The 25,373-nt window shown below is 44.2% G+C and overlaps 1 protein-coding gene across 3 annotated transcripts in view; it reads right to left on the reverse strand.

Moving 5' to 3' along the window:
• LOC147455129 (integrin-linked protein kinase 1-like) overlaps positions 1 to 25,373 on the reverse strand; it is a 103,322-nt gene that overhangs the window by 70,984 nt on the left and 6,965 nt on the right. For 2 of the 3 annotated variants that reach the window (XM_086513961.1, XM_086513963.1), the window contains exons 5-8: positions 11,957 to 12,036; positions 11,726 to 11,846; positions 10,643 to 10,722; positions 8,008 to 8,124 (exon numbers count right to left, since the gene is read on the reverse strand). In XM_086513961.1, coding sequence (XP_086370087.1) covers positions 8,008 to 8,124; positions 10,643 to 10,722; positions 11,726 to 11,846; positions 11,957 to 12,036 — 398 coding nt within the window. The remainder of the gene's footprint in view (positions 1 to 8,007; positions 8,125 to 10,642; positions 10,723 to 11,725; positions 11,847 to 11,956; positions 12,037 to 25,373) is intronic. The other variant, XM_086513962.1, reaches the window with a different exon arrangement.

Genomic DNA, 25,373 nt, shown 5'->3' on the forward strand with positions numbered 1-25,373 from the left:
TCTCTCTCTCTCTCTCTCTCTCTCTCTCTCTCTCTCTCTCTCTCTCTCTCTCTCTCTCTCTCTCTCATGTCAAGGCAGTAGACTCACAAATCGGAGAATTCACCGCGGAGATGGTGAGGAAGGCCATTGACAGGATGAGGACTGGGAGAGCATACGATCATGATGGTTTAGTGGCTGAGCATTTCACGCATGCCAAAAATCTACTAGCAGAGCTTCTAGCAGTGATGTTTAACCGTGCCATGTGTGAGGGCTTGCCTGATACTTGGAGCCTATCTACTATTGTACCTATCTTCAAGTCGAGAGAACCTATGGAGCCTGGGAATTATCGCACTATCATGATTGGACACACATTGGCACAGTTGTACGCATCTATTCTTGAGCAACAGCTGAGTAGATGTACAAAGAGGGAGGGGATACGCACAGCCGGGCAGGTAGGGTTCAGGAGGGGTTTTTCTACTCTTGACCATATCTTGACACTCAGAGCCATCATTGAGGAGGGTAGATCGCGTGGGAGACGGATCTATTGTAGCTTTGTGGATTTCCACAAAGCATTTGACACAGTGCCTAGAGCTAGATTGATGCGCAGATTACAGCAGATGGGAGTACCCACAGAGCTCATTTGGGGGGTCATGGCATTATACAGGTCAATAGTGGGGCAGGTACGCACCTCAGAGGGTCTATCCACACCGATTCACTCCACTATTGGGGTGAAGCAGGGCTGCCCGCTCTCTCCTACTCTATTTGGTATGCATGTGGATGAGGTTTCTGACTACATTGAGAGAGATGGTGATAGAGGTGAACAGCTGGCAGGGACATGGATTCCATTATTGTTATATGCTGATAATATTGTGTTGATCTCCGACTCTCCGGAGGGGATGCAACGTCACTTGGATGCTTTGAATAGGTTTGCTCAGCAAAGTGGTTTGTCCGTCAACCTTGGTAAAACCAAGGTCATGGTATTTAATACCACCCCACAGTGGATCAGGAGGTCAGCGCCAACATTCAGATACGGCCAAGAGACTGTGGAGTATACAGATGCGTACACTTACCTCGGAGTGGTTTTTAGTGGACCAGCATTTTCATTGAGGAGGGCAGCAGAGACTAGACTGACCAGAGCCCATGCAGCATTGGGTAGATTGGAGAGGATGTGTTCACAGGTTCAGTTTCAGGAGCCTCGAACGAAGCTCTGGCTCTTTGACACTCTGGTGGTTTCTGCATTGCTTTATGGAGCTGAGATTTGGGGACCTTCATTAGATCATCACAGGAGGACGGGCCGCAGTGATGGATGGGGGGGACATGGAGAAGCCTCTGGTCTCTATGATCTCGCGGCTCATTAGAGCCAAGGCCTCAGTACCACGTGCTATTGTTCGAGCAGAGCTAGCTACCCCCCCACTAGTGGTTGAGGCGCTCACCAGATCGGTCTCCTTCATACACCGCATGTGGGAACATCCCAGAGACAGATATGCCCGCCTTGCACTTGAGTCCTCTCGACAGTTAGCCATGCAAGGAGATACAGCATGCTGGTATGGGGAGATGACATCATGGTTTCAAGCGCATGGGTTCAGCATAGACAGATTGCCTCCCTTCCAATACTCACTGGATGCACCCTCTCTGACTCTTACATAGTCCGAGATCACCAGACTCATCCGCCAGGACTTGACTCAGCTAGACACCAGGAGGACATGGATACAGCCAGCACAGGAGCTGGGCACGAAGATGGCTTTCTACAGAGAGCATCTCCTCCAGCTTACGGTTGATGGTTTTGTAGCGAGGCCCAGATACATGAACACCCACTTGTCTCATGGGATACGGTGTGCTATCGATTAGATACGTACATCTTCACACCAGCTGCGGATCGAGACTGGGAGATATAGCGGAGTACCAGCAGAGGCCAGGACATGCCCCCTGTGTGACATCGAGCCTGAGACAGAGTTGCACTACACATGCCACTTCCCCGTCTACTACGACATACGAGGCCGCTTCCATTGCTTGTTCAGAGAGGGCTTTGGACCATTCTCCAGAGTCATGCAGTACGAGGATCAGAGATGCTTGGGTTTGTTTTTGCTCGAGCTACGCAGACACAAAGAGAGCCTGATGAGAGGGGATGCTAGCGAGTCCCAGAGACAGATCACAGATTTCTTTAGAGCTGCCACTGGACACCCGGAGGAGTTACTACCACAGCAGAGCTCGTCGTCTCACACCAGAGGCACACTGATCGACCGCGCAACTGAGCTGGGAAGATCCAGACGCCCACGACTGCGGAGGACTACACAACATCGACGGAGGCTGCATCAGAGGATTCGGATCACTTTGGCTCGACATGCACGACGCCCGATCATACTACTGACCATGGAGGAGATTGATGAGATCTGTCAGCGACCAATGCTGGATCTCTTATGATCTAGCTATCCCAACTAGCTGCTGTTCACACCTAGTAGTTTAGGATTCCATAGTATTTTAGTGTGACATTTGTCATTTCATTTTTGTCATTGTTGTCATCTTGTTACCCTGACTCTGACTTTGTATCAGATCCACCACATTGTAACTTTCTGGTCTCATAGGTCACTTTGGCCTTTTGAAGACGTTAATATAACATTTCATTTCATTTCATTTCTCATGTCAAGGCAATAGACTCGCACATCAGAGAATTCAACCCTACTCTTTGAACCTTGAGCTTTTTCTCTTACCATGTATACAACCAAGAAGATGGACTATTTTTCTACCCCAAGAAGTAGCTGAATTTCCTCTTGTACATATGTTGGAAACGTCTTTTATGTTTTCTGTTTTCATGCATCTGCATATATGCATCTAACATGATCTAGATCGTGAGTCTTTTTTGACTTGCATTCGGGTTGATTGTAACTGAGCCCAAATCCTAAGGGACTTGGATTGGGCAGAAATAGATTTTCTTTTTTTTTGGCCGGGAGGGGGGGGGGGGGGGGGGGGGGGGGGGGGGGGGGGGGGGGGGTTGCTCTTCTTCAACCCTCGGTGTGTCTCTTGTCTCTTACTCATGTTGTTGTATTTGTCTCTTTTGTTTATTTGTGCGGTTGTCTATCAGGTGCAATGGAATTGAGATGGTGACAAGATCTAGGCTTCACACTTCCACAAATCTTTACTTCTTTCCTTGCTTGAATGTGTGCTACTTAGCATGAATAATGGTTCTTTTCTTTCTTTTTTTTTTTTGGGGGGGGGGGGGGGGGGGGGCTTTTGAAGATGGGCTCCCAACCAACCCTCTCAAGGGGCCCCCACATCGTTGTTGATGTGGTATTTGCTTTTGATTACTTAAATGGAATGTACATATGCAATACCTCAATTCAGACTCTATTGACTCGAATGGGGAATGTCGCCGTGGTAACTCTTCACAATGAAGCACCTCCAGGCTGATTTGATGCACCTTTTGATCTATCTCGATGAGGGGTTGTTGATGGCCACCAAGGGGTAAATCTGGGGCTGATTTGTGCTCCCGATATTAAAGGAAACAATGGCTAAAATCTGGTTGCAAGAACGTAGATCCACCTGCAAAAACGCAGCCGATTCGATGCATAAGACAGGGCTGAAAATGCAAAAGATGATGGAGCCAATGATGGATAGCAATGGGGGCACTTGATGTGGCAAGAAGAGGCTCAATGGTCTGCCGAAGTATCGGGCTGCAGCACGGAAGAAAGCGTCCGCAAATCCACGAGGTCTCCAACGAGGAAGAGGGCTAAAAACTTAAAAACGCTGGGCTGATCTTCTGCTTGTAGAAAACGTTGGGCTGATTAGCGAAGTTGGAGCAAAAACGCCAAGCAAGCTGATGCAAAAAAAGTTGGGACTAGATCTTTGCTAGCGTTCCAAGATATGCAAAAACGCTAGAGCTTTATCTGGCGCTCGCCTCTCTTTTCAAAGCGCCCGCTGCACTGCTTCTTTTATAAGGAATTTAGGTTAGGTCACGAACTTTAGGTCGAAAAAAATGTGCAAATGTGCGCACATTGTAGTTCTCTAACAATTACTCACTTTGTTGTGGCCCATTTGACGAATTGATTGGACGAACACATTCCTCTAACCTAGACCTACATGCTCGCCATGTCAAATGCCCACCTGACATCTGTCAAAATGCTTGTACAAACCATTTATGCAAGAGGGTTCCAAGATTGGAAAACCTAATCTAATGGACTCGTTCGGACAAACAAGTCTTGCGAACAAGCTCACAAAATTGCCGATAGTAATCCTCTTGGGATACTAGACACTCCTATTTAGGGATAAGTGCAAAAATATGCTCTGGAAGTTGATGAAGCATGACCATGCAGCACACAGAGCCATGTGCACGTGACATCCCCTCCTGCATAAGGTGTGATATGGGTATAGAATCCAGATCTCCATGGGCTAGCCTTTCCTGCCCCAACTCGGAGGCGTGAACCAAACTACAAACTGGATGGATGCTCGTAAAGTGAATGGCTGGATATGGGAACGCTGATGTCCATGAAGATTAGTGGCCAACCTATGGTGTCCCTATCTGGGAAGATTGGCGAGAGCAACGCCGAATGCGAGATAAGGATGGAATTGTCCTTTGGAATGCTCATGAACCATGGCAAGTCCTCTTATGATGTCTTATGAAATCGCCAAATAACTTCTCAAAGATAGAGGCTCCTCTTGGGGCTTGGACTAAGTTGCTGTATGATGAAAGCTCTTGGATTTGGCTCCGGAGTGCATTGATAAGATGCAGATGGTGTGGACCCGATATGTTGCCAAAGAATGATGATGCAATGTCTCTTCTAGAATGATGGGATTCTCGAAGCAGATGGGAGAGATGGTTGTTCAAACAATGCCAAGACTCCAAAGCTAATAGGCTGATCCGGATGACGCCTTTTTCTGTCGTCATACACCGCTAACAAATTTTGATACTCGCAATCAACATCTTCATGTTTTGAGTGCATGTCTTCAGTTGTAAGCTCTGTCATGTCGAAGAAGTTATGAGTGCAACTATTCATTCTAGGGTTTCTTTATGTTGAGGTGGTCAAGCATGCACACCAAGTCAACTACCCTCCACACCTGCACCACAACTATAATCCCCGGTATACAGTGTTTGCATTTCCTACGCTCAAAACGCACGGTCCTACACGCAATGGCAGGTCCTTGAGTTCCTTGAGTGAGAGAAGCGTCCTTCGGCGAAACGCTACAACACACACTCCAACACTAGAGAGAATATTTTATTTCAAAGATTAGTCGATTAGTGCAAAATCACAAAGCTTTGATACCAATGTTAGGTGCAACGGAATTAAAATGGTAACAAGATCTAAACTTTACAGAAAGAGAAAAGGAGAATGACACCCAATAGGGTCCCAACGAACCCTCTCAAGGGCCCCGATGTGGTATTTGCTTTTGATTGCCCAAATGGAATGTACACACGTGCCATACCTCAATCCAGACTCTACTAACTCGAATGGAAAATTCCACCGCGGTAACTCTTCAAGATGAAGCACCTTTGGCTGATTTGATGCACCTTCAGGTCGGTCTCGATGAGGGGTTGCTAATGGCCACCAAGGGGTAGATCTGGGGCTGATTTGCGCTCCCGATGTGAGAGGAAATCAGGGCTGAAAGCTGGCTGCAAAAACAGAGATCTACCTGCAAAAATGAAGCCGATCCGACACATAAAGCAGGGCTCAAAACGCATATGATGATGGAGTTGGGGTTGTTTTATGAACAAAAAGGGTAAGCTAGGCAACTTGGGGACAAGCGTCAAGCCACATGTCAAGAGGTTAATGCATGTGTGACAAGTGTCCTTTACACGTGTCCTCTTGTTGAAGCACTAGGCAACAAGTGTCCACCTTCTGAGAAGAATGTGACAAGTATCCCGTCATTTGTCACTTTGTTAAAGACTTGCTGACAAGTGTCTTTGCCACTTGTCCTCCTCTTAGAACCTTCCTTTTATGACCTTTTAGAATGTCTCTTCTAGAATCTTTTAGAATCTTTTGGAAGCTTCTTTCTTTAGCAGAAAATTGTCGATAAAAGAAAGATCAATATAGGTATCAAATGAAAGCTCTTTTCGTATGGAACACGATTCTCGCTTTATAACACATATAAGCATTCAAAGCATTGAGCCCACAAATGCACAACAAGAAATCTTTCATAATCGTGCCATCTTATTGATTGTAATTGTCGTTTCCAACAGATCTAGCCCACACTCCAAGACATAAATCCTTTTCGTATGCAAGTATGACTCCGATATACATGAGCTACATATCACAAGTGTCCCTTCAAGTTATCTTGGTGAGAGTGTGTTGTTCTGACCCACATCCTTGATCCACCTTAACCTGTGACTTCTCATCAGTGACCACTAAATACACAATTCTACATATCTTGAACTCAAAGAGGAAAACAATTGTGAGACTACAAATTATAAAGAACACTTAGAAAAGAATACAAGTTCTAATTTAATTCAATTGTGACAGCCCACGGCTCTTATTCAGCTGTTGTAAGCTGAACAATTTCTTCATATTGCCGAAGGATGTCCCTTCATGAACTCCTTATCCATCAACTTGCATATAGATCTTTGAATTTGAGAAAAAACTCACACTAAAAGACCATTTCTTGTAGTTCAATCCTTATGAAATAGAATCTGTTCAACTTCAATAATTTGCTTTGTTTCTTCGGCTTCTGGAGGATCTATGACGTTGGGTTCTTCTCGTATTGGTCCCACATAAGGCTTTGACAAGCTTACATGAAATGCATTATGTATCTTTCAACGAGAAGGAAGCTCAAGCCTGTAGCACACTTTATTGATTTTCTCGGTCGCTTTGAAGGCTACAAAGTATCTTTTAGACAGCTTTAAAAAAAACTTGAACTTTGCTTCAACATGTTTTTAGTAGGACACCGTCGCCTTCTTTAAAGATCACATATCTTCGTCGCTTGTCTGATTGCTTCTTCTATTGTTCTTGAGTTGCCTTGATAGTAGCTTTTACTTGATTCATGGCTATCTTCAAGTTTGTGACAAATTTAGCAACTGCAAAAAATTTATCCTTTGTGTGGATGATGGATGAAGGTATTACTCTTCCTTGTATGACTTCGTTTGGGGCTTTTCCTATGACAAGTGTACTGTGTTGCTATAGGCAAACTCCAATAAAGGTAGATACTTTCCCCATTGTGATTGTTGTTCACTAATATAAGCTTTCAACACATCAAGAAGAGTGAGATTCATGATCCTCTGTTTGACCGTCTCTTTGTAGATGAAAGATAAAGAGAAACCAAAGATTACTAGTTAACTTGGAGTCTCTATCAGAAATGATATCTGAAGGCATGCCATGTAACCTAAAGATATGTTGAATAAAGAGTCGTTTAGCTTGTGTAGACTTCAATGTTTGGTGACAAGAAATGAAATGAGCTTGCTTACTGAATCTGTCAATGATAACCTAAATCATGTCATTTCTTGCGGTGTCCTTGGAACTGTGATGAAATCCATAGTGATAGACTCCCAAGGATTGTCTCGTACCAGAAAAGCTTGTAATAATCCTGAAGCCTTCTGTCGTTTAAACTTTAATTTCTAACAAACCAAACATTTTTCCATGTAGTTGTGTGTATTCTTTCGAAGTGCAGGCCAATTTAAAAAGCGCTACTAAACACTTAAAGTGGCTACCCTTCCTCTGTGTCCTACATGTGGCAATTCATGACTTTCTATAAGAACCATTTGACGAAGAGGGAAAGTGATGCAGAGCCAATTATCCATCATGAGATATCCATCTTTGATACATAAATTTGGATGAGACTCTTCTTCTTGTAGCTTCAGTCATACTTCTTTAAAATCAACATCCTAGTCATATATATTCTTCATATCTTGAAAGTCTTCATGATGAGCCACTGTGATCATAGAGATTTGATGTGCTCTAAAACGTGTATCAACGACTACAATATGCTTTCCATAACCTGTGACTACTCATCAATGGCCATTCTAAATGCACTATTTTACATATCTTGAATTCAAAGAGGAAAACAATTTTGAGACTAGAATTATAAACAACACTTAGAAAAGGATACAAGTTCTGTTTCAATTGAGTTGTGACAGACATCCACAAGACAATAGAACCATCAGTACCATCGTGCATAGTATCGACTACTACGACATAATCAAAACCATCGCTTGCATGCGCAACACTGCACAAAGCCAAAAGATCTCAAAGCTATTGCGAATTGAGATCTAAATTACTCTAGGGTCAAAGCACGTGTGACATTACACAAGCAAAACCCCTCATCTATCATATAAACAATGTTGAAGCACCAAAATCATTGTAAATAACATTTTGAGCCACACAGCACACGCATGCTCATTGGAACCATGATAGCCTTTCATTCTCTAGGTTTTTGTTTTCAAAAAGAATTGGACTAACACCTCTTTAAAATTATTTTTAAGTGTATGCAAGGTTTAAAACGATTAGAATGTTTTGAAAAGATATGATCAGACAAGCCATTTGAAATAATAAAAAGGTATTCCACAACCATCCATGGACATAAAGCTTACGCCATGATGCAAAGCACAAAGAGGATGTAGTAGTCCTATTTCAAACTTAGGCAACATTCCCTCACATAAAATCTACATTAAGATTATGACTTTTGAGAAAAATAGCCCAAACCTTTTCCAAATAGACAATTAAATTCTTATTTTCTTTATGCTAAAGCCAATCCCATTATTTGCAAATGTCCAGGTGCTCATAAGAGGTGAGTCTTGAGCTACTAGCACATTTTGGCTTGGGTATTTTCTAAATCTTTGGAAGGCACTTGTTGCTTGGTGCATCTTTAAATATATTCCAACACAATTCTCCCCTAGGAGCATCATATTGAGTTACCATTTGAAAGACAAATATACGTTGATTCATCAAAGAGAGCCTTCGAGATACTTCTTCTACCTTTTATGACCATCCTGAATACATCCTAAACAAAATGGTAGTTGTCCACAGACAACAGATTATGTGCTAGAGCAATGACACTCTAGAATCATCATTGTAGATAGTGGTGAGAAACAATGGTGGAACGGTAACATGCAAACTGTATTTAGCTAAAGAGCTTCTATAGTTGCAGCGAAAGAAGAAGCAACAAATGTTTCTTTTAGAAATTACAAGAGAGAAACCAAAAGAGTTTCTTTTGGGATTTCCAAGAGAGAAACCAAGATCACAAAGTAGATTGCGGAGTGTCAAAAACACCTAGCTTAATAGTTCGGACATTTAGACGGACATAACTTAAAACGCATGAAACATGATTTAAAATGTCGAGCCACGAAAAGAACGTTGAAAGCATTAATTTTTATAATTTAAATAACGAAGAACTTCAATATCAGATGCTCGGTTCAAGTCCCACGTCAAATGTATCACCAGTGAGTGAGATACGGTCCGCACAAGGCCCGGAACTTAAAGTAAGTGCACATTTCCAAACTCACGGAATTCAAGGCCATCCTTAGCCCCTTCATTTAAATCAAGTTATGAGGGGGCTCCAGCATGATCCAAGTTCCAGCATAGACTCTCTTTCTGACATTTTATTTTCCCAAGCCCTTAGCAAATGCTAAGCAGTTACAAAACTGATCACCCTCTTTTGCTGCCAGAGTTTTCAGCCCATGGCCTTCTTCCTGTGCAATCTAGAGCCATCTGCTACCTATATCTGGCGGTATCATCAGCCCTTGATGGAGAGTTCCCGTTCCCTCGATTAGCCCCTCATCCACAGAGAATTCAGTGTGACATCACGGTAGAGATCGGCTGTGTTTTACGTCTCAGATCTGCATTTTTGCAGCCAACTATATCCCAATGACGTAAGCATATGGACAAACCTAGAAACCGTATCTCAAGGACTCAGGCTGTATAGTACATCTCTGACAAGTCGGATAATGGCCGGTAATCTCAGCCAAGTGCCAACAGGCAGTCTTACATGCACAATCATCCACATGAAATAGCAGCTCATGCAGCTGATCCTAAGGGTCCAAATTCATGATCAAAACTATCGTTGAAAGGCTGGAGAAATGCGTTGATCTTGCCATACCTCTGACTGAAGTGGATGGTAAGCTGGGCATCGTGTCCTCAAGATAATCTTCCTCCCAAGGGATATAGCTCAAAAAATGAGAGGGGAGCCACATCAGCCACTAAAGAAGGCTACTGCCACTCACCAGGATCCTAGTCTACCTCAACCAGTAGACGTCCCTGGCAGATCCACAACCTCCAAAGGGGTGCCTCCTCTGTAGTGAAAACAGGATTAACACGAGCATCTTCCCAAAGGGAGATGCTCCATCAGCCTCTAAAGAAGGCCACTACCACTCACCGGGATCCTAGTCTACCTCAACCAGTGGACGTCCCCAGCAGATCCACAACCTCCGAAGGGGTGCTTCCTCTGTAGTGAAAACAGGATCAACACGACCATCTCCCCAAAGAGCCCACTACTCGAACAGCCTGCCCATGAGCATCCAACCGTTGATCAAGAGCCACCTCACCCTGAAAGGCCAATCTCATGTGATATATTGCTAGACTTTATTATAATGTTGTTAGTTTACATTTTTTGTAACTGGTGCTTGCAGGAGACTGGACAGATAAAGGCCTATGTATATTCATGGACGTACACTGCTAAATACAAATTTCAAGAGTTGAGTCTGACCTTGTCATTCAACATGATTCATAAAATATTTCTATAAACCCACCTTGCTATGTCCAGCGCATAAACGACTGCTTTGCCAACTTCGAGACATCTTTTTCTCAGTAGATAGCCATGAAGATCGCCCTAGACAAAAATAAAGCATCCAGAATCACCAAGCAAGCTAAATAATAACATTAGAAAAGCATTGTCACTCCTCATGCAACATGGAGGTGGGGACATGTGTAACAATATACATACACTTAAGCAAAAATCTATAATTTCTGACAAGATATCTTGACAGCCAGACAGTTCTGGTACTGGCTTTGACTGTTAAGTATCAATACATTCCTTTTCATGTTTGCGCTCTATGGCAGTCATATGATCCTATAACTCCTTACAGCAAATAGCTTGTTTTCAGCTGGACCGAAAAATCAGGTGCTAAGCTTGTAATCACAAAAGACTTCACCCATAAGGGTCCCTTCCCCCTCCAAAAGTTTTTCTTTTCCTTTCTTTTTGCGGGGGGGATACTGAATTGAAAAGTCAGCACAGGAGAATCCTTGGACCTCTAACAAGAGCAAACATGAACAAACAGTACGTCAGAACATATTGAGGTCACTCAACTAACTAGACCTGACATCTAAAACGGTTTTCCATGCAGGGCCATTCATTCCCACTTCCTACATATGCAGCAATTAACAAAGGGTCAAGGCCTTGAAAGAGTTTTGCCTTTAAACTCCAAAAGTCACTCTTACCACAAATGGATGGACTTCAAGATCTTTCTTTGACTCTCTCTATATTATCATGTACAAGCACCATTTGCATCTATAACAAAGTCTCTAGCTACCATGTTAAGGGCCATTCATTCCCACTTCCTACATATGCAGCAATTAACAAAGGGTCAAGGCCTTGAAAGAGTTTTGCCTTTAAACTCCAAAAGTCACTCTTACCACAAATGGATGGACTTCAAGATCTTTCTTTGACTCTCTCTATATTATCATGTACAAGCACCATTTGCATCTATAACAAAGTCTCTAGCTACCATGTTAAGATTTTCTAACATCAGCTCACACAACGTAAGAAGCGCCTTCTTAATCCAATTTGCAAGCCTAACAAAAAAAGGACGATTAAAATGGAAAAGCCAGCATACCCCAACACAATATTCCAAGATGATGCGCATGGGAGTGCTTTGAGTTACTGCCCCTAGAAATTGCACAATATTTGGATGGCGCAACTTTTGCAACAAAGCAAGTTCTGCCCGAAAGCCAGCACTGTCATATTCAAACAATCTGTTACAAAACATTTCCATAACCTGTAGGAAAACATCTACAGGCTAACCCTGGAAACTTTGATTTCACATATGGTAAAGCTGTTCACTCACACAATTTGGGGCTGGTTTGATAACTCCCCAGGAATTTCCTTCACGTAGACATGTATCCCATGCCACTTGGCAACTCGATACTACACATACATACAAACATCATTGAGACAACATACAGTACTTGATGATGTCTTTATGCAAGATAACACACGATTCATAGTGCAGGCACAACTTTGACTCTTAGCAAATAAGAAACAGACTTAACATTCACTGTTTGAACCCAGATAGCTCACTACTAGCTATCAATGTTCATGGGCGAAATGGTTAGAGCTATCAAGAAAATGAACCAACAAGCGGATGACACTTGAAACACCATGTTTTCATTGGATGACACACTTAACACCAATGTTTTAGCTTGTCTGCCAACTGTAATCCTGATACTCGACATCATATGCCCAAGAAATAGGACAAAGACTTAAGACATAAACCATGGACTCTGGAATCTGAGACATCAGAAAAAACTGACTATCTTTACAATAGTAGACTTGGACTAGACAGAAGAAGGGGGGCTTCTTCTATCCAAACATAGAGCAGTTTAGCACAACCTATTATGGTTCAATGCTTTTATCACTAAATACATCCCAAGCGTGCACAAAACCACAAACCCTATGATTTATGTTATATCCTCTGCATGCCAAAATCACCCATATTGTGCATGCCATTTATGCAGATCTGATGCATTCTATTTCACAAAAGCCTTTATGTACTAAATCATCTTATTATTTATGAATCTCTTTTTGGATTAGTATATATTGTATATAGGGTCTTCTGCTAGTTTTACCGCTTTCTTCCAGCCAAAAAACACATCATTGTTAGGTTCCTAAGGAATGGATACCTCTAGATAAGACCATCTTAATCCTATTGATCCTCTAGATTTATTCTATCCTATCCTGCATGTATAAATAGCTCCTATAACCAAATTGTCCTATGAACCTTTGTTATGCTTGCTTACCTGCAACTGTCCCGCACCTGTTTTAATGTTGTCCAAATTTTGCAGGAAGAGCTTGAGAAACTTGAGAAACTTGCGGAGCTTACAAGGTGCCGTGGGGGAGGAGCTTCAGGACACGCATGGCAGCAGGACACCTAGCACTCAGGCGACCCCAAATGTGGCAAAAAATGCAAAGAAAGTGGACCCCTTGGCCACACAATCAAGGAAAGTGGGCACATGGGCAGCACATGCATGGCAGGTGGACACACGGGCAGTCCAAGCTTGAAAGGAGAGCCGAGAGGCACTCCATGCAAGGCGGAAAGATAGGCGACTCAAATACAACCCATTCCAATATGGGCAACCACACACAACCCATTAATTTTCAACATGGGCGACCCAGACACAAGCATAACAAGGTGGGCAAGGGGCCACATGTAAGGTGCAGTGGAAGTGAATGTTGAACTTTGCTCAAGATGAGTGCTCCGAACTGTGCTCAAGGGTTCCTTTTACTTACGAAAGGAGAGCCTTCCGTTCCTTTAGTGAGAGAGTGCAATGGACACAAACAAAGTGGTGAACACTGTGAATGAAGGGGCATGAGACTGAGAGATAGAGAGAGAAGAATACGACACCAGAATGTGTCAAACCCTCCTCCGAAGGCCCAACCAGAATGTGTCAAACCCTCCTCTCTACTATTGATTGCACAAAACTCTACAATGCTTTGGACTTGCCGACGATGAGGACGATGACGAGACGGCCTGAAATCTGAAAACGCTAATGGCTGAAACCTGCAAATCTTTATCTACTGAGTTCTGACTCTATGTCGATGACGACGATGCAACGACCACGCGCTGAAAATGCAGATGCTGAAATCTGTGTTTTCCGGGCTGAATCTGCAAACTTGGGCTGATCTAACCGTGCGGCGAGGATCTGCTGTGAGACGGTGAGATCTACGAGGTTTGGGGGTTCTAGTGCGGAGTCTATACGCTGAAAACTGAAAACGTTGATGCTTCTAGTGGTTCTGTCGCGGCGAATCTGCAAAATGCTAAGCTATCCTGCTGATCCAAAAACGCTAGGGCTGATCTGGAGTCTGATGCAAAAACGCTAGTGATTTGCTGTGTTCTGTTGTCGCCAGGCTGTTGCAAATGCAAAACGCTGGGCTGATCTACAAAGCTGAAGAAAACGCTGGCTGGTCTTTGGCTGAAAACGCTAAGTCATCTGCCCGGGGGGGGGTCTTGCTGAGAAGGTGCACTGTTGGATGTCAGGTCCCTGCTGCCTCTGCTGCCAGAAAGTGCTAGCGCTAGGGTTTCTTATATACTGGCTGAGTCAAATTTCCCTACCCAATTTCCCAACAAAAGTCACTTAAAAATAATAAGCGACTTTTGTTGGGAAAAATAGGAAATATGCACTGTAAAAATGCTCCTAATGGGTTCTAACTGAAATCTGATGGTCATGCTGTGTGCAACCAAAGGATATACATCTACTCTAAGTGTCTGAACATGCACGGTCTGCGAACAGACTCACAAAGGTGTGAGAACACTTCCTAAGCTAGGCTAACTGAATTGAACTGAACCCATGTCATGAAGTAGCTTGTCCACGTACACATGGGGTTAGATGTTCTGCAATTATCGGGGCTGATCTGGAATGCAAAACGCCAAGACTGGTCTGTCATGCAAAAACGCTAGGCCTTGCTGTGGATGAAAACGCTAGGCCTCCACATGCAAAAACGCTAGCTCTGCTAGTGTGGGGGGGAGTCTTGTTGAGAAGGTGCCTGTTGAACCTCGGTTCCTGCTGCCTCTTCTGCCAGAAAGTGCTATCGCTAGTTTTCTTTATATACATGCTTGGCTAATTTGCCCTACCCAGTTCCCAACAAAAGTCACTTAAAAATAATAAGTGAAAATTGGCTAAAATAGGGAAAATAGATCTATGCACTGTAAAAATGCTCCTGATGGGTTCTGATGATCATACTGTGTGCAACCAGAGGATATGCATCTACTCTAAGTGTCCGGACATGCACGTTCTACGAATAGACTCACAAAAGTGCCAGATCACTTCCTAACCTAGCTGAAATGAACCCATGTCATGAAGTAGCTTGTCCAGGTACGCATAGGGTTAGATGTGCACGTGACATAACGAGGACGAGGCGTAGTTCAATCAGTACAACGCATGTTTTGCAAGCCTAAAGTTATTAGTTCACTTTCGATCGTCTCCATTCAGTAACGAGGGCGAGGCGTAGTTCAATCGGTACAACGCATGTTTTGCAAACCTGAAGTTATTAGTTCACTTCCGATCGTCTCCATTCGTATACACATTAGCACATTGAATTTATAACTAGGCTAGGAAATGAAAACTTCCCTGTAGCCTAGCGCCAAGCACTACATTGGCCGGGACGCCTTACCCTTTGGTATGGCACCCCAAGGTTCACTTTGTTCATCAAAGAGCTATAGAACCCAGTGCATGGGCACTCAACGCCCTTGCACCCCCAGTACCTTGGCGTTTTTCCATAGCATTAGCCATCCCCTAGTGTTTTTCCCTTAGTGCGTCCAACCCTAGCATTTTCATGAAACAGTCCCAAACCAACACCTCAGACCCTATCACGAACATCTAACCCTATGTGCACGTGAACAAACTAACTCCTCCTTCTAGGGTTTAGGATAGCCTAGGAACATAGGAAGTGTTCTTGCACTCTTGTGAGCCTGTACGCAAGACGTCCATGTCCAAGCACTTAGATTAGTTGCATACCCTCTGATTGCATATGAGCACAGCTAATGTTTGCTAGGTGTAGGCCCTAGGGAGTGTTCCCATACACTCGTAATAGTACCTAAATCAGGTATTTACCTGCATGTGCAGCACCTCTTATATAAGTAAGTTTGTTAACTCACTAATAAGTGACATTTTAAGAAATCGTAGGGTTTTTTATGAGATTGCCCGACCCATATTTAATTTCATATATAAGTGACCCCTAGGGTCGCTTCTCAAGCATATGTACAGAACCCACAGTACAAGCAACAGCATTGTCATGTATGCACTACACTTGCGCCACGTGGACAAGCTTCTGCTACCGTCTAGAGTCAGTCTTAGTCTAGCGTAGGACCTAGCTTGGCACTTTGTGAGCCTCTAGCAAGACGTGCATGTTCAGGCAGGTCGTAGTTGCATACCCTCTCTTGCACAATTCAGTCATGCAACATATAGACGTGTGAATCACCTCTTATTAGTAGGCTCTCAACTTAAAAATAAGTGACTTTTAGCACTGTTGGGTAAAATCGTGGAGACTCTGGATTTATACTGCTTGACCCAGTTTTCCTCCAGCATTTTAGGCAAGAAGCAAGAAGCAGTACCAGCACCCGCAGCCCATCAACGTTTTTCAGCATCAGCCAGTACCATCGATTTCAGCCCATCAACGTTTTCCAGCCTCAGCCAGTACCATTGCATTGAGCCATCATTGCCAGCATCAGCCTAGCATTTTCAGCACCACCAGCGTCATCAGTTCTCAGCATTGTCGCAATCAAGTTGCAGAATTCCAGCCCTTCACCCTTAGCATTTTCAGTATTCAGCACTTCCTCACAATACCCCGCATCTACATCAAGTACCATCAGTACCCAGCATCTATAGCAAGTACCCACAACAATACCAAGTAGATTCACAAAGTACCCGTTAGCATTCATCATTCAAGATCTTTGTATCAGCATTATGCAAGTCAATGAAGCAAGTACTTGCTAGGGCAACAGAGCAAGGGGACCCTTGAGGGTGGTTGAGACCGACCTCCTATGTCGTCCCTCTTTTCTCTCTCTACGTCTCTCTCGTTCGTTGTGTTCAATTCAGTTTCTCTTTTCAAGTGAAGTAAAGTTACCTTGTGTTTGTGTGGTGAAACCGACCCATGGGGGTGGTAGGCTTTAGCTTTCACCCGAAATTCTTTACTTTAGACACACACAAAGAGAACGTGCAAAGGAAACCTGATGGGAATTAACACTTAAGCACACACACGACTCGAAAGCTAGAATGCTTCGAGCAGACTCCGGCAACCTGTAGGCCCCAAAATTGGCGCCCCTTCCGGTATTTCTTTATTCTTTAACACAGGGAATACAACCTGTGATTTCCTACAAGCTGTCCCGCATAATCCGGGCTGAAATCCACCTGTTCTAGCCCGACTTCGGCAACATAACTGTACTAGGACGCTTCACAGACAGTATCCCCACGCAATAGATGACTTTCCCGACGCATACAGACACTTTGCAAACCCTGGCGAGAATCTGCAGCACGCTGAATTCTCTGGTTTCTGCCCCGAAAATGCGCCAGATCACCTGTACAGCGGTCCCCTCGCGTCCCAGAACCTCCTGGGGGTATTAGGGACCGTTTAGGGCCGAAACCCTAAACCTGCAAAAATACACAGCAGGCTGTAATTCCCTGTTTTGGGCCGTTCCGCGTGCCGATCGCATCCGTAGCAAGTCCTCGAGCTCCCGCACCTGTAGGGCTACTAGCCCTTTGAATTGGACGAGATTTCTCACGTGAAACCTCTCCGAATTCACCTGTACCAGCGGGGGATTAGCCACTAGCTAATCCAATACCTGTGCAAGAGGCTCTTCCCTTGGCAATCGCGCATGAACCCACACAACTGTACATCAATCAAATGAAAAGCCCTCTTGTGGGGCATCACATAACTGCACGCAAGGGAGAGAGAGAGAGCAGTGTGTAGTGTGCAGGGCATCACTCCTAGCACCACACTATACATGAGAGGGAAAGGAAGCACTCCATAGCTCTTAACCTGTGACAGGTTCTCAATGAAGCATCCCTCCACCATAAATCGAGCGCCCCCTCTTCTGGCCTTAACCTGTAATGCATCTGTGAACAAATAGATGCAAAAAGGGGAAGATTTTCACGGTTGCCAAAACCTACGTATCGCTGAAAACACAACAAAACCGCCCTGTAATGACGCGAACACATTTCACGGCCCAAAATAGCAGTTTCCTAATTTTTAGGAGATGCTTCCGTTGGGCTTCCACTGGTCTTCCGACGATCTATCCCCATTGGGACCGCATCCAAAAATGCAATGTGGCCCAACTGTTGGGTATTTTCTTTTGGTGATCCCACCTTGACTTTATGCCTTTATTGAGTTCACTTCCTAGTATCCACCAACTTGCTAAGTGCGACGGGGGACCTACATGATCTTGAACTGAGCCTAGACATCCTCTTACTTTATGAGTTCCAATGCACACCAACTTCCTGTTTGCGGGTGAAACTACCGTTCACATTGGCCATACAATGTCCGACCATTTGCAACTTCAAAAAGAGTGTCTCAAAAATAAAACAAAAATCATTGGAAAGAAACCAACAACTAAGGTTAGCAGTTGCCACGTCCTCGTGACATGTGGAGTACTAGATCTGAGCTAAATCCTTAAACTCTTTCGCTGCACTTGAAAACCATCCCCAGTACCATGGCGTTTTCGCCCAGTATCAGCCCACACAACCGAATCAGCCCCACAATTCCAGATAATCCCTAGCATGAGCAATTTCCACCATCACACAGCAAATCAGCCAGCGTTGCTACAATTTGCACATTCATCCGACAATTTTCAGATTTCAGCCCATTCCCATCGTCATCATCAACACCCTCAACATCAACAATAGCAGATCAACCCATAGCCTCGTCAAGTTTGTAGATCCCTAGCAGTTCCCCTAGCGTTTTGCAGTTTAAGTCTTTAGCCTCACACATCCAAGCATCCACCACAAGATCCCATCAGCATCTCAGCACCTAGGACCATTGTATCAGTATTTGTGCAATCTAAAGAAAATACCTCTCTAGCAATAAAGACGCACGCCCTTGGAGGGGGATTTAGGACCCCACCCGGTGTTAGACTTCAGAGGGAGGTGCTTTTGGGGGACATCACTCACAGACGGTCACAGATTGACTTCCGACGACTAGTGCGACGGAAGAAGAGGGTATTTTTGGCTCGCCTAGAGTAGGATCTATACCAACTATTCTTGAGTCGGGACTCACGTGAGGCATGGCGGCTCTTTCATGAGCACTCCCCTCCCCCTACCATTACCTCCACAGAGGCTTGGGACCACTACGCGTCATCTCTGTACACAGTTCCTGGACAACCGTCCCTTCCCGACCCCCCCGATCCATGCCCCCACACATGTGCTTTTTTCACCGCTGAGATGGTGAGGAAGGCCATTGACAGGATGAGGACTGGGAGAGCATATGATCGTGAGGGTTTAGTGGCTGAGCACTTCATGTCACGTGACACATCCACCCCTATGTGTCCGTGGACAAGCTACAGCACGACAAGGGTTCAGTCAATCCAATCAGTCTAGATTAGAAGTGATCTGGCACTTTTTGTGAGTCTATTCGTAGACCGTGCATGCCCAATCCCTTAGCATAGATGCATATCCTTTGGTTGCACACAGCATGATCATCAAAATTCCCATCAGAATCCATTAGAATCAGTTAGGGGATTTTTCCAGTGCATTTAGCCTATTTTCCCTATTTTTGGCATTTTTCACTTATTAATTTAAGTGACTTTCCAACAAAAGTAGGTAGGGCAATTTTGCTAAGAAAATATATAAGCCAAAGCTAGTACTCTTGGGCAGATGAGCAAGGAGCACAACAGGCCCCAGGCAGCAGGTACTCCCCTCTCTCGGCAAGACCTCTCCAAGCTTCCCTTGGCCAGCCCCTCTCCCATCAACCTAGCGTTTTTGGTCATCATCATCACCTCCCCCAAGCTGGCGTTTTTCAGCCTATCTTCATCGCCAACCTCCCTAGATCCCCAGCATTTTCACTAACGCTACAAGCCAAGCCAACGTTTTCCGTTTTCAGCATTCATGAACAGCAGCAGATTCAGCCCTAGACATTGCAAAAGATCGTCATTTTCAGCCTCTCAAAACGCAGCCAAAACCAGCGTTTTCAACAGCCCGAAACAGTCCCAGATTTTCAGCCATAGCGTTTTTATGGACAGCAGATAGAAGACCGCAGATTTCAGCCCTTAAGTCGTCGTCGTCATCCCCGTCATCGTCACCGACATAGTCACGAGTTGCATCAGTTTTCATGCATCATCATTGTACCACTTTGTGCAATCAATAGTAGACCACTCTCGCCGACAAGAGTGGGGCCTTCAGAGGAGGGTTTTACACGTCTTTGGTGTCGTATCTCTCCTCTCTCTATCTCTCAATCTCATACACTTGCACGCACAGTGTCCATTCACCGTTGTTTGAGATCATAGCATTCTCTCACTAAGAACGAAAGGCTCTACCTTCCATAAGAACAAAAGGAACCTTGAGCACAGTTCGGAGCACTCGTCTTGAGCAAAGCGCAAATATTCATTCCGCTGCACCTAACATTGGTATCAGAGCTTTGGCAGTGTTCTGTATCACTCAAGGAAAGAACCACAAAAATCACAAGAAATTCTTTTTGCTTGTTGAGGTCGCACGAACCCAAGTTCACTTGGGCGTGTCGATTGCTAATCGTGTTTTTTGAAGAGTGACAGGAATCCCAAGAAAGAAGGGCTTGTCCAGCCTCCCCTTGTATCTCTTTTCACTCATTGAGAGCGGACCGTGCACTTAGCGGCCGGCCAATCGACGTGAGGTGGGAAAAAGGAACCTTGGTGTGAGCGCAAGGCCACCAAGGGGTGCGCCCGCAGAAAGGAGTAGAACTCGGGTGAAGAGAAGATCCTTCTCAAGCACGGTTTGCAAGCGAAAGAAAACCTCAAGACCCTCAAGAACCTCAAGACCCTCAAGAACCCAAGTTCCTCGTGGACTTAAGAACCAAAGATCATAGTGCATGGTCGTCACCCGAAGCGGAATGGATATTTCGCATACAGGTGATGAGCATGAGAGAGGCGACGAAGAATTTTTCCCACCACGAGATTTTTTCGATCCTCCCCCTTCGCCAACTACGCCACAAGTTGTACTAACTCCTATGGAGATGATGGTCAAGACAATGATGGACATGATGCTGGCACAACAAGAAGCGACTCGCATTACTTTGGAACGCAATGAAAGAAATGCAATACAACAACAAGAAGCGAATCGAGTTGCGTTGGCACAACAAGAAACAAATCGCCTTGCTTTCGAACACGAGCACGATGAACGAAATGAACGAAAAGCAAAAAGGGAGGCCGAGCGTGAAGCTACACACTCAAGAATTGCTTCGACAAGTGCTAGCCTCAAAGACCGAACCAACCAAAGATCGTGGGAGTTCCTCAAGTGGTGCAAGCCACGATGCGGATTCCAACAACCCAGTCACCGAGAAGTTGACTTTCAGTAAGTATGATGGTAAGATGGACGCTACGGTTATTCATTCTTGGTTGCATCAATTTAAAGCTTATTTTGCGACAACTGAAAAAACAGAAAATAACAAAGTTTTGATGACAGCTATGTACCTTGCCGATGATACCATCAATTGGTACCACGCATGGCAAGAGGCACAGCTAGCCGCGCACCTAGAGGAAGCCGAAAAATTCACGCCCCTTTCCTTCAATTGGACTGATTTCCAAGACAAGCTCAAGGCGCGGTTTATGCCACCTCAATATCTCGCACGATTGAAGGCCGATCGGCGCGCTCTCAAGCAAAATGGTATGCCGGTTATGTCTTTTTCTAATCGTGTTTTGCACCTAGGTACCCAATTACGCAAGTCGGATGATGAACGCAAAGAGGCATTCCTTTTTGGATTAGACGACTATATCAAGTTTGATGTAGAAGTCTTCGATCCAATCGATCTCAACAAGGCGGTAGCGATTGGTCTCGCACAGGAGATGAAGCACAACAAGGGAAAGCCTAAGGAGAACAAGACGTCCACAAGTACCTCGCAGACTTCTCAGAACCCTCAAAATAGTAAGAACGGTAAGAATGGTAACTCTTCCAACCAATCTTCCAACAGTCTCTCAGAAAAGAATTCTTCTAATGAAACTAAGGGTAAGGCTAACACAATTGCTAAACCTAAGGTTACTCCAGATGAAAAGGTAGCACAAGGAATTGTAGGAGGATACATCACGTTGGAAGAGCAAAGCGCTTATTCTAAGGAAGGTCGTTGTTTTCATTGTCACATTAAGGGTCGCATAAAAAGAACATGTCCTAAGCTTGAATCTAAAGAATCCACAGAACCCACTTCCTCCGTCAATGCAATTAATGATAACACGAGCGTGCCCCAAGTTTCTCATGGCCCTCCCATTGATGATTCTCTCATTAAATGTTGTGGTCGTACGTTGGGGCACCGTTTTGTCATATTGTTTGACCCAGGTAGTATGTATGATGTGATCGGTCCCTCTCTTGTTGAGAGAGGCCGCCTCGAAGTTAGTCAGAGATCTCTTATCGAGGTCTCTGCCTTTCTTCCCAGTATTGTCACGTGACACAACCCAACCCTATGTGTCCGTGGACAAGCTACACCACAGCAGGGTTCAGTCAGTTTAGTCAAGTCTAGATTAGCAGTGATATGGCACTTTTGTGAGTCTATTCGTAGACCGTGCATGCCCAGTCACTTAGCATAGATGCATATCCTACAGTTGCACACAGCATGATCATCGGAATTCCCATCAGAATCCATTAGCATCAGTTAGGGGAATTTTCCAGTGCATTTAGCCTATTTTCCTATTTATTGGTATTTTCACTTATTATTTTTAAGTGACTTTCCAACAAAAGTAGGTAGGGCAATTTTGCTAAGCTAATATATAAGCAAACCCAAGTTAGCACTCCACAACAGAAGAGGCAGTAGGAGCACCTTGCTCAGCAGGCAACTTCTCAGCAAGACCAACCCCCGCGACTACTCTGGCGTTTTCTCCACAGAAGACCTAGCGTTTTTGCATCAGATCAGCCTTGGCGATTTGTGCACAGCAGATCAGCCCCGGCGTCATCACCACACAGCACATCAGCCTAGCGTTTTTGCATTTGCAGAACCCCGGCGACAAAAGGACCAATTTCAGCCCCTGGCGTTTTTCAGCAGCAAATTAAGACCGGCAATATTCACCTAAAGTGTAGCAGATTCAGCCCGTAAAGACCATCAGTTTTCAGCCCTAAGAAACCTCATTTTTCAGCCAAGAAAACGCAGCCAAAACAGTCATTTTCAGCCTTGAAACAGTCCCAGAAATTCAGCATCAAGAAGATCCCAGATTTCAGCCATCGTCGTCGTCGTCGTCGTCGTCGTCGTCATCGGCATAGACCAAGTTGCATAGTCCATTGCATACGCATTGTACACCTTTGTGCAATCAAGAATAGACCACTCTCGCCGACGAGAGTGGGGCCTTCAGAGGAGAGTTTTACAACCTCTCGGTGTCGTATCTCTTCTCTCTCCTTCTCTCAGTCTCATTCACTTGCACGCACAATATCCACTCACTTTGTTCGTGATCATAGCACTCTCCATAAGACGGAAAGTTCTCTCTTTCCCTAAGAACTAAAAGGAACCTTGAGCAACAAGTATGGAGCTCTCATCACGGAGGAGTGCCTTGATGTGTTGTTTGCAATTCAAAAAGCCACCTTCACTAGAAGATTTGTTGTCTCTCCTCTCTTAGGATGTGATATGATTTTAGGCATTCGATGGTTTCGTGATGCTAGCCCTCTCATTGATTGGGAGGCTGATGTGATATGATTTTAGGCATTCGATGGTTTCATGATGCTAGCCCTCTCATTGATTGGGAGGCTAACACTTTCACTCTCTATACCAAAAGTGATTCTCCCATTGTCATTCATGGAGAGGACATTGTTCATTATATATACCTAGATGAATCCAGGATAATCCCACATTCACCCTTGAAGGAAAGTGCAAGGTATAGACCCATGGTAGTCACCCACAAGACAATATAACCATCAGCTCCAGGGTTGTCCACGTTCGACATACGGGACGTTCCGTACGACTCGTGTGTTCCGTACATGAGTCGTCCGTCTTTTTTTTTTTTTTTTTTTTTTTTTTTGCGGGGCGATTTTTGGTGTGGGAATGTTTTGCATCTCGACTGCATTTGAACAAGAGCCCAATGGCTGCATTGGCTCAAACCACCATGACCTATGTGCGACGAGGCTTGGGTAGCGGATCTACTATGGCCGCCACCACTTTGGAGATCATGATTCTTCTTTCTTCGGACATTGCCGTTTCCAATGTCCATGGACAGATCTTTCATGTTCTAACTTGTAAGACTTAAGTTACAAGTATTTAGTACTAAGCAGTGTTAGAAAAAAGCCGGGGTCTAGTGTATTTTAACCGGTTGAAATTATAAAATCCCGGTTAGATTTTGAGCTTGCCTCTAAGAAAACCGGCAAATTTACACAAGTTTTAGTGTAATTACCGGCAAAAGCTTCAAATTTTGACCTGAAAACTCAAGTTTTCCCTTATTTTGATCGGTTAGGAAAAATGTTTGTTTCTAGCCCTGGTACTAAGTACTAAGGTCGATGTCATGACTCATATGATCTATCATGTGTAAGACGCATGATTTTTTTTTGCATCGTACGTTACGTCACCGTACGTCTAATTTTTTTTAGTTCGATTAGTACCGCACGTCTTCGTACGTGTACCCGTCGTACGTGACCGTACGTGTCAACTATGATCAGCTCCATGATGCATAGTATTGACTAATATGCAGGACAAGATTGAACGGATTCATAAGAAGGAGACTCTCTCAGTCTCTTTTTCTCCAAAGCATGACACACAGGATTTGATTGACAATGATAAGCATGATGATTTGGATGTTAATGATGAGCATGATGATTTGCATGATCAAGATGTGATTTCTCTCGAGTATGATGATTTGCATTAAGATGATGTGATTGTTCACAAGGATGATGTGTTAGTGGATGCTTTTTCTAGCGAAGCTAACCTCGTTGTAGATTCGATCAATCACGAAGAGCCGATCTTGGCTTTCGAGTCGAGGTCCAAAGAACCCCCACAGGACGATTCGATCATTCAAGAAGGATCGATCTTGGCTCTCGAGCCTAGGTCGAAAGAACCCTTACAAAAAGTATTATGTGTTCGCATGATTGATACGCACGCAATGTTCGAATGTTTCATTCGTGATCGTTTCCTGTATTTTAGTCAACATCTTTATGTGATCCCTTTTACTAGGCATGACATATTGTATGTTGAGCACGTTCCTCTCATGGATGAGCACGAATGTATGCGGATTTTTCATGAAAAGCTGAAAAGTATGTATGTAAGGAAGTCACATTCCATGTCTCTTCCTTGGCATGACACAGTTTCCGAACGAGCACATGAAAGTATGAGCACCAAGCATGGGCATTTCCGTTGTGAATTGCCAAAGTTGATTGCTCTAGATCATAAGAGAAAGATTCGATCTCATTGTTTGCATGTGTTTGATGAACGGGTTGTCACTCCGTCTCTATGTTCATCTACATTGCACACACAGTCTTTAGCGAAGACAAGATTTTTTTCACTCACTTTACATAGAATAGGTATGTTCATGGTTTTGTGTTGGAAATGGTTTCAAGAATTTTCAGCCATGGAGATTCTTAAAGATGGAAGAAACACAACTCTAGACGAAGTTGAAGCATCGAAGA

Source organism: Adiantum capillus-veneris, chromosome 6, assembly GCF_014529385.1.
Source record: "Adiantum capillus-veneris isolate H3 chromosome 6, ASM1452938v2, whole genome shotgun sequence".
Taxonomy (NCBI): domain Eukaryota; kingdom Viridiplantae; phylum Streptophyta; class Polypodiopsida; order Polypodiales; family Pteridaceae; genus Adiantum; species Adiantum capillus-veneris.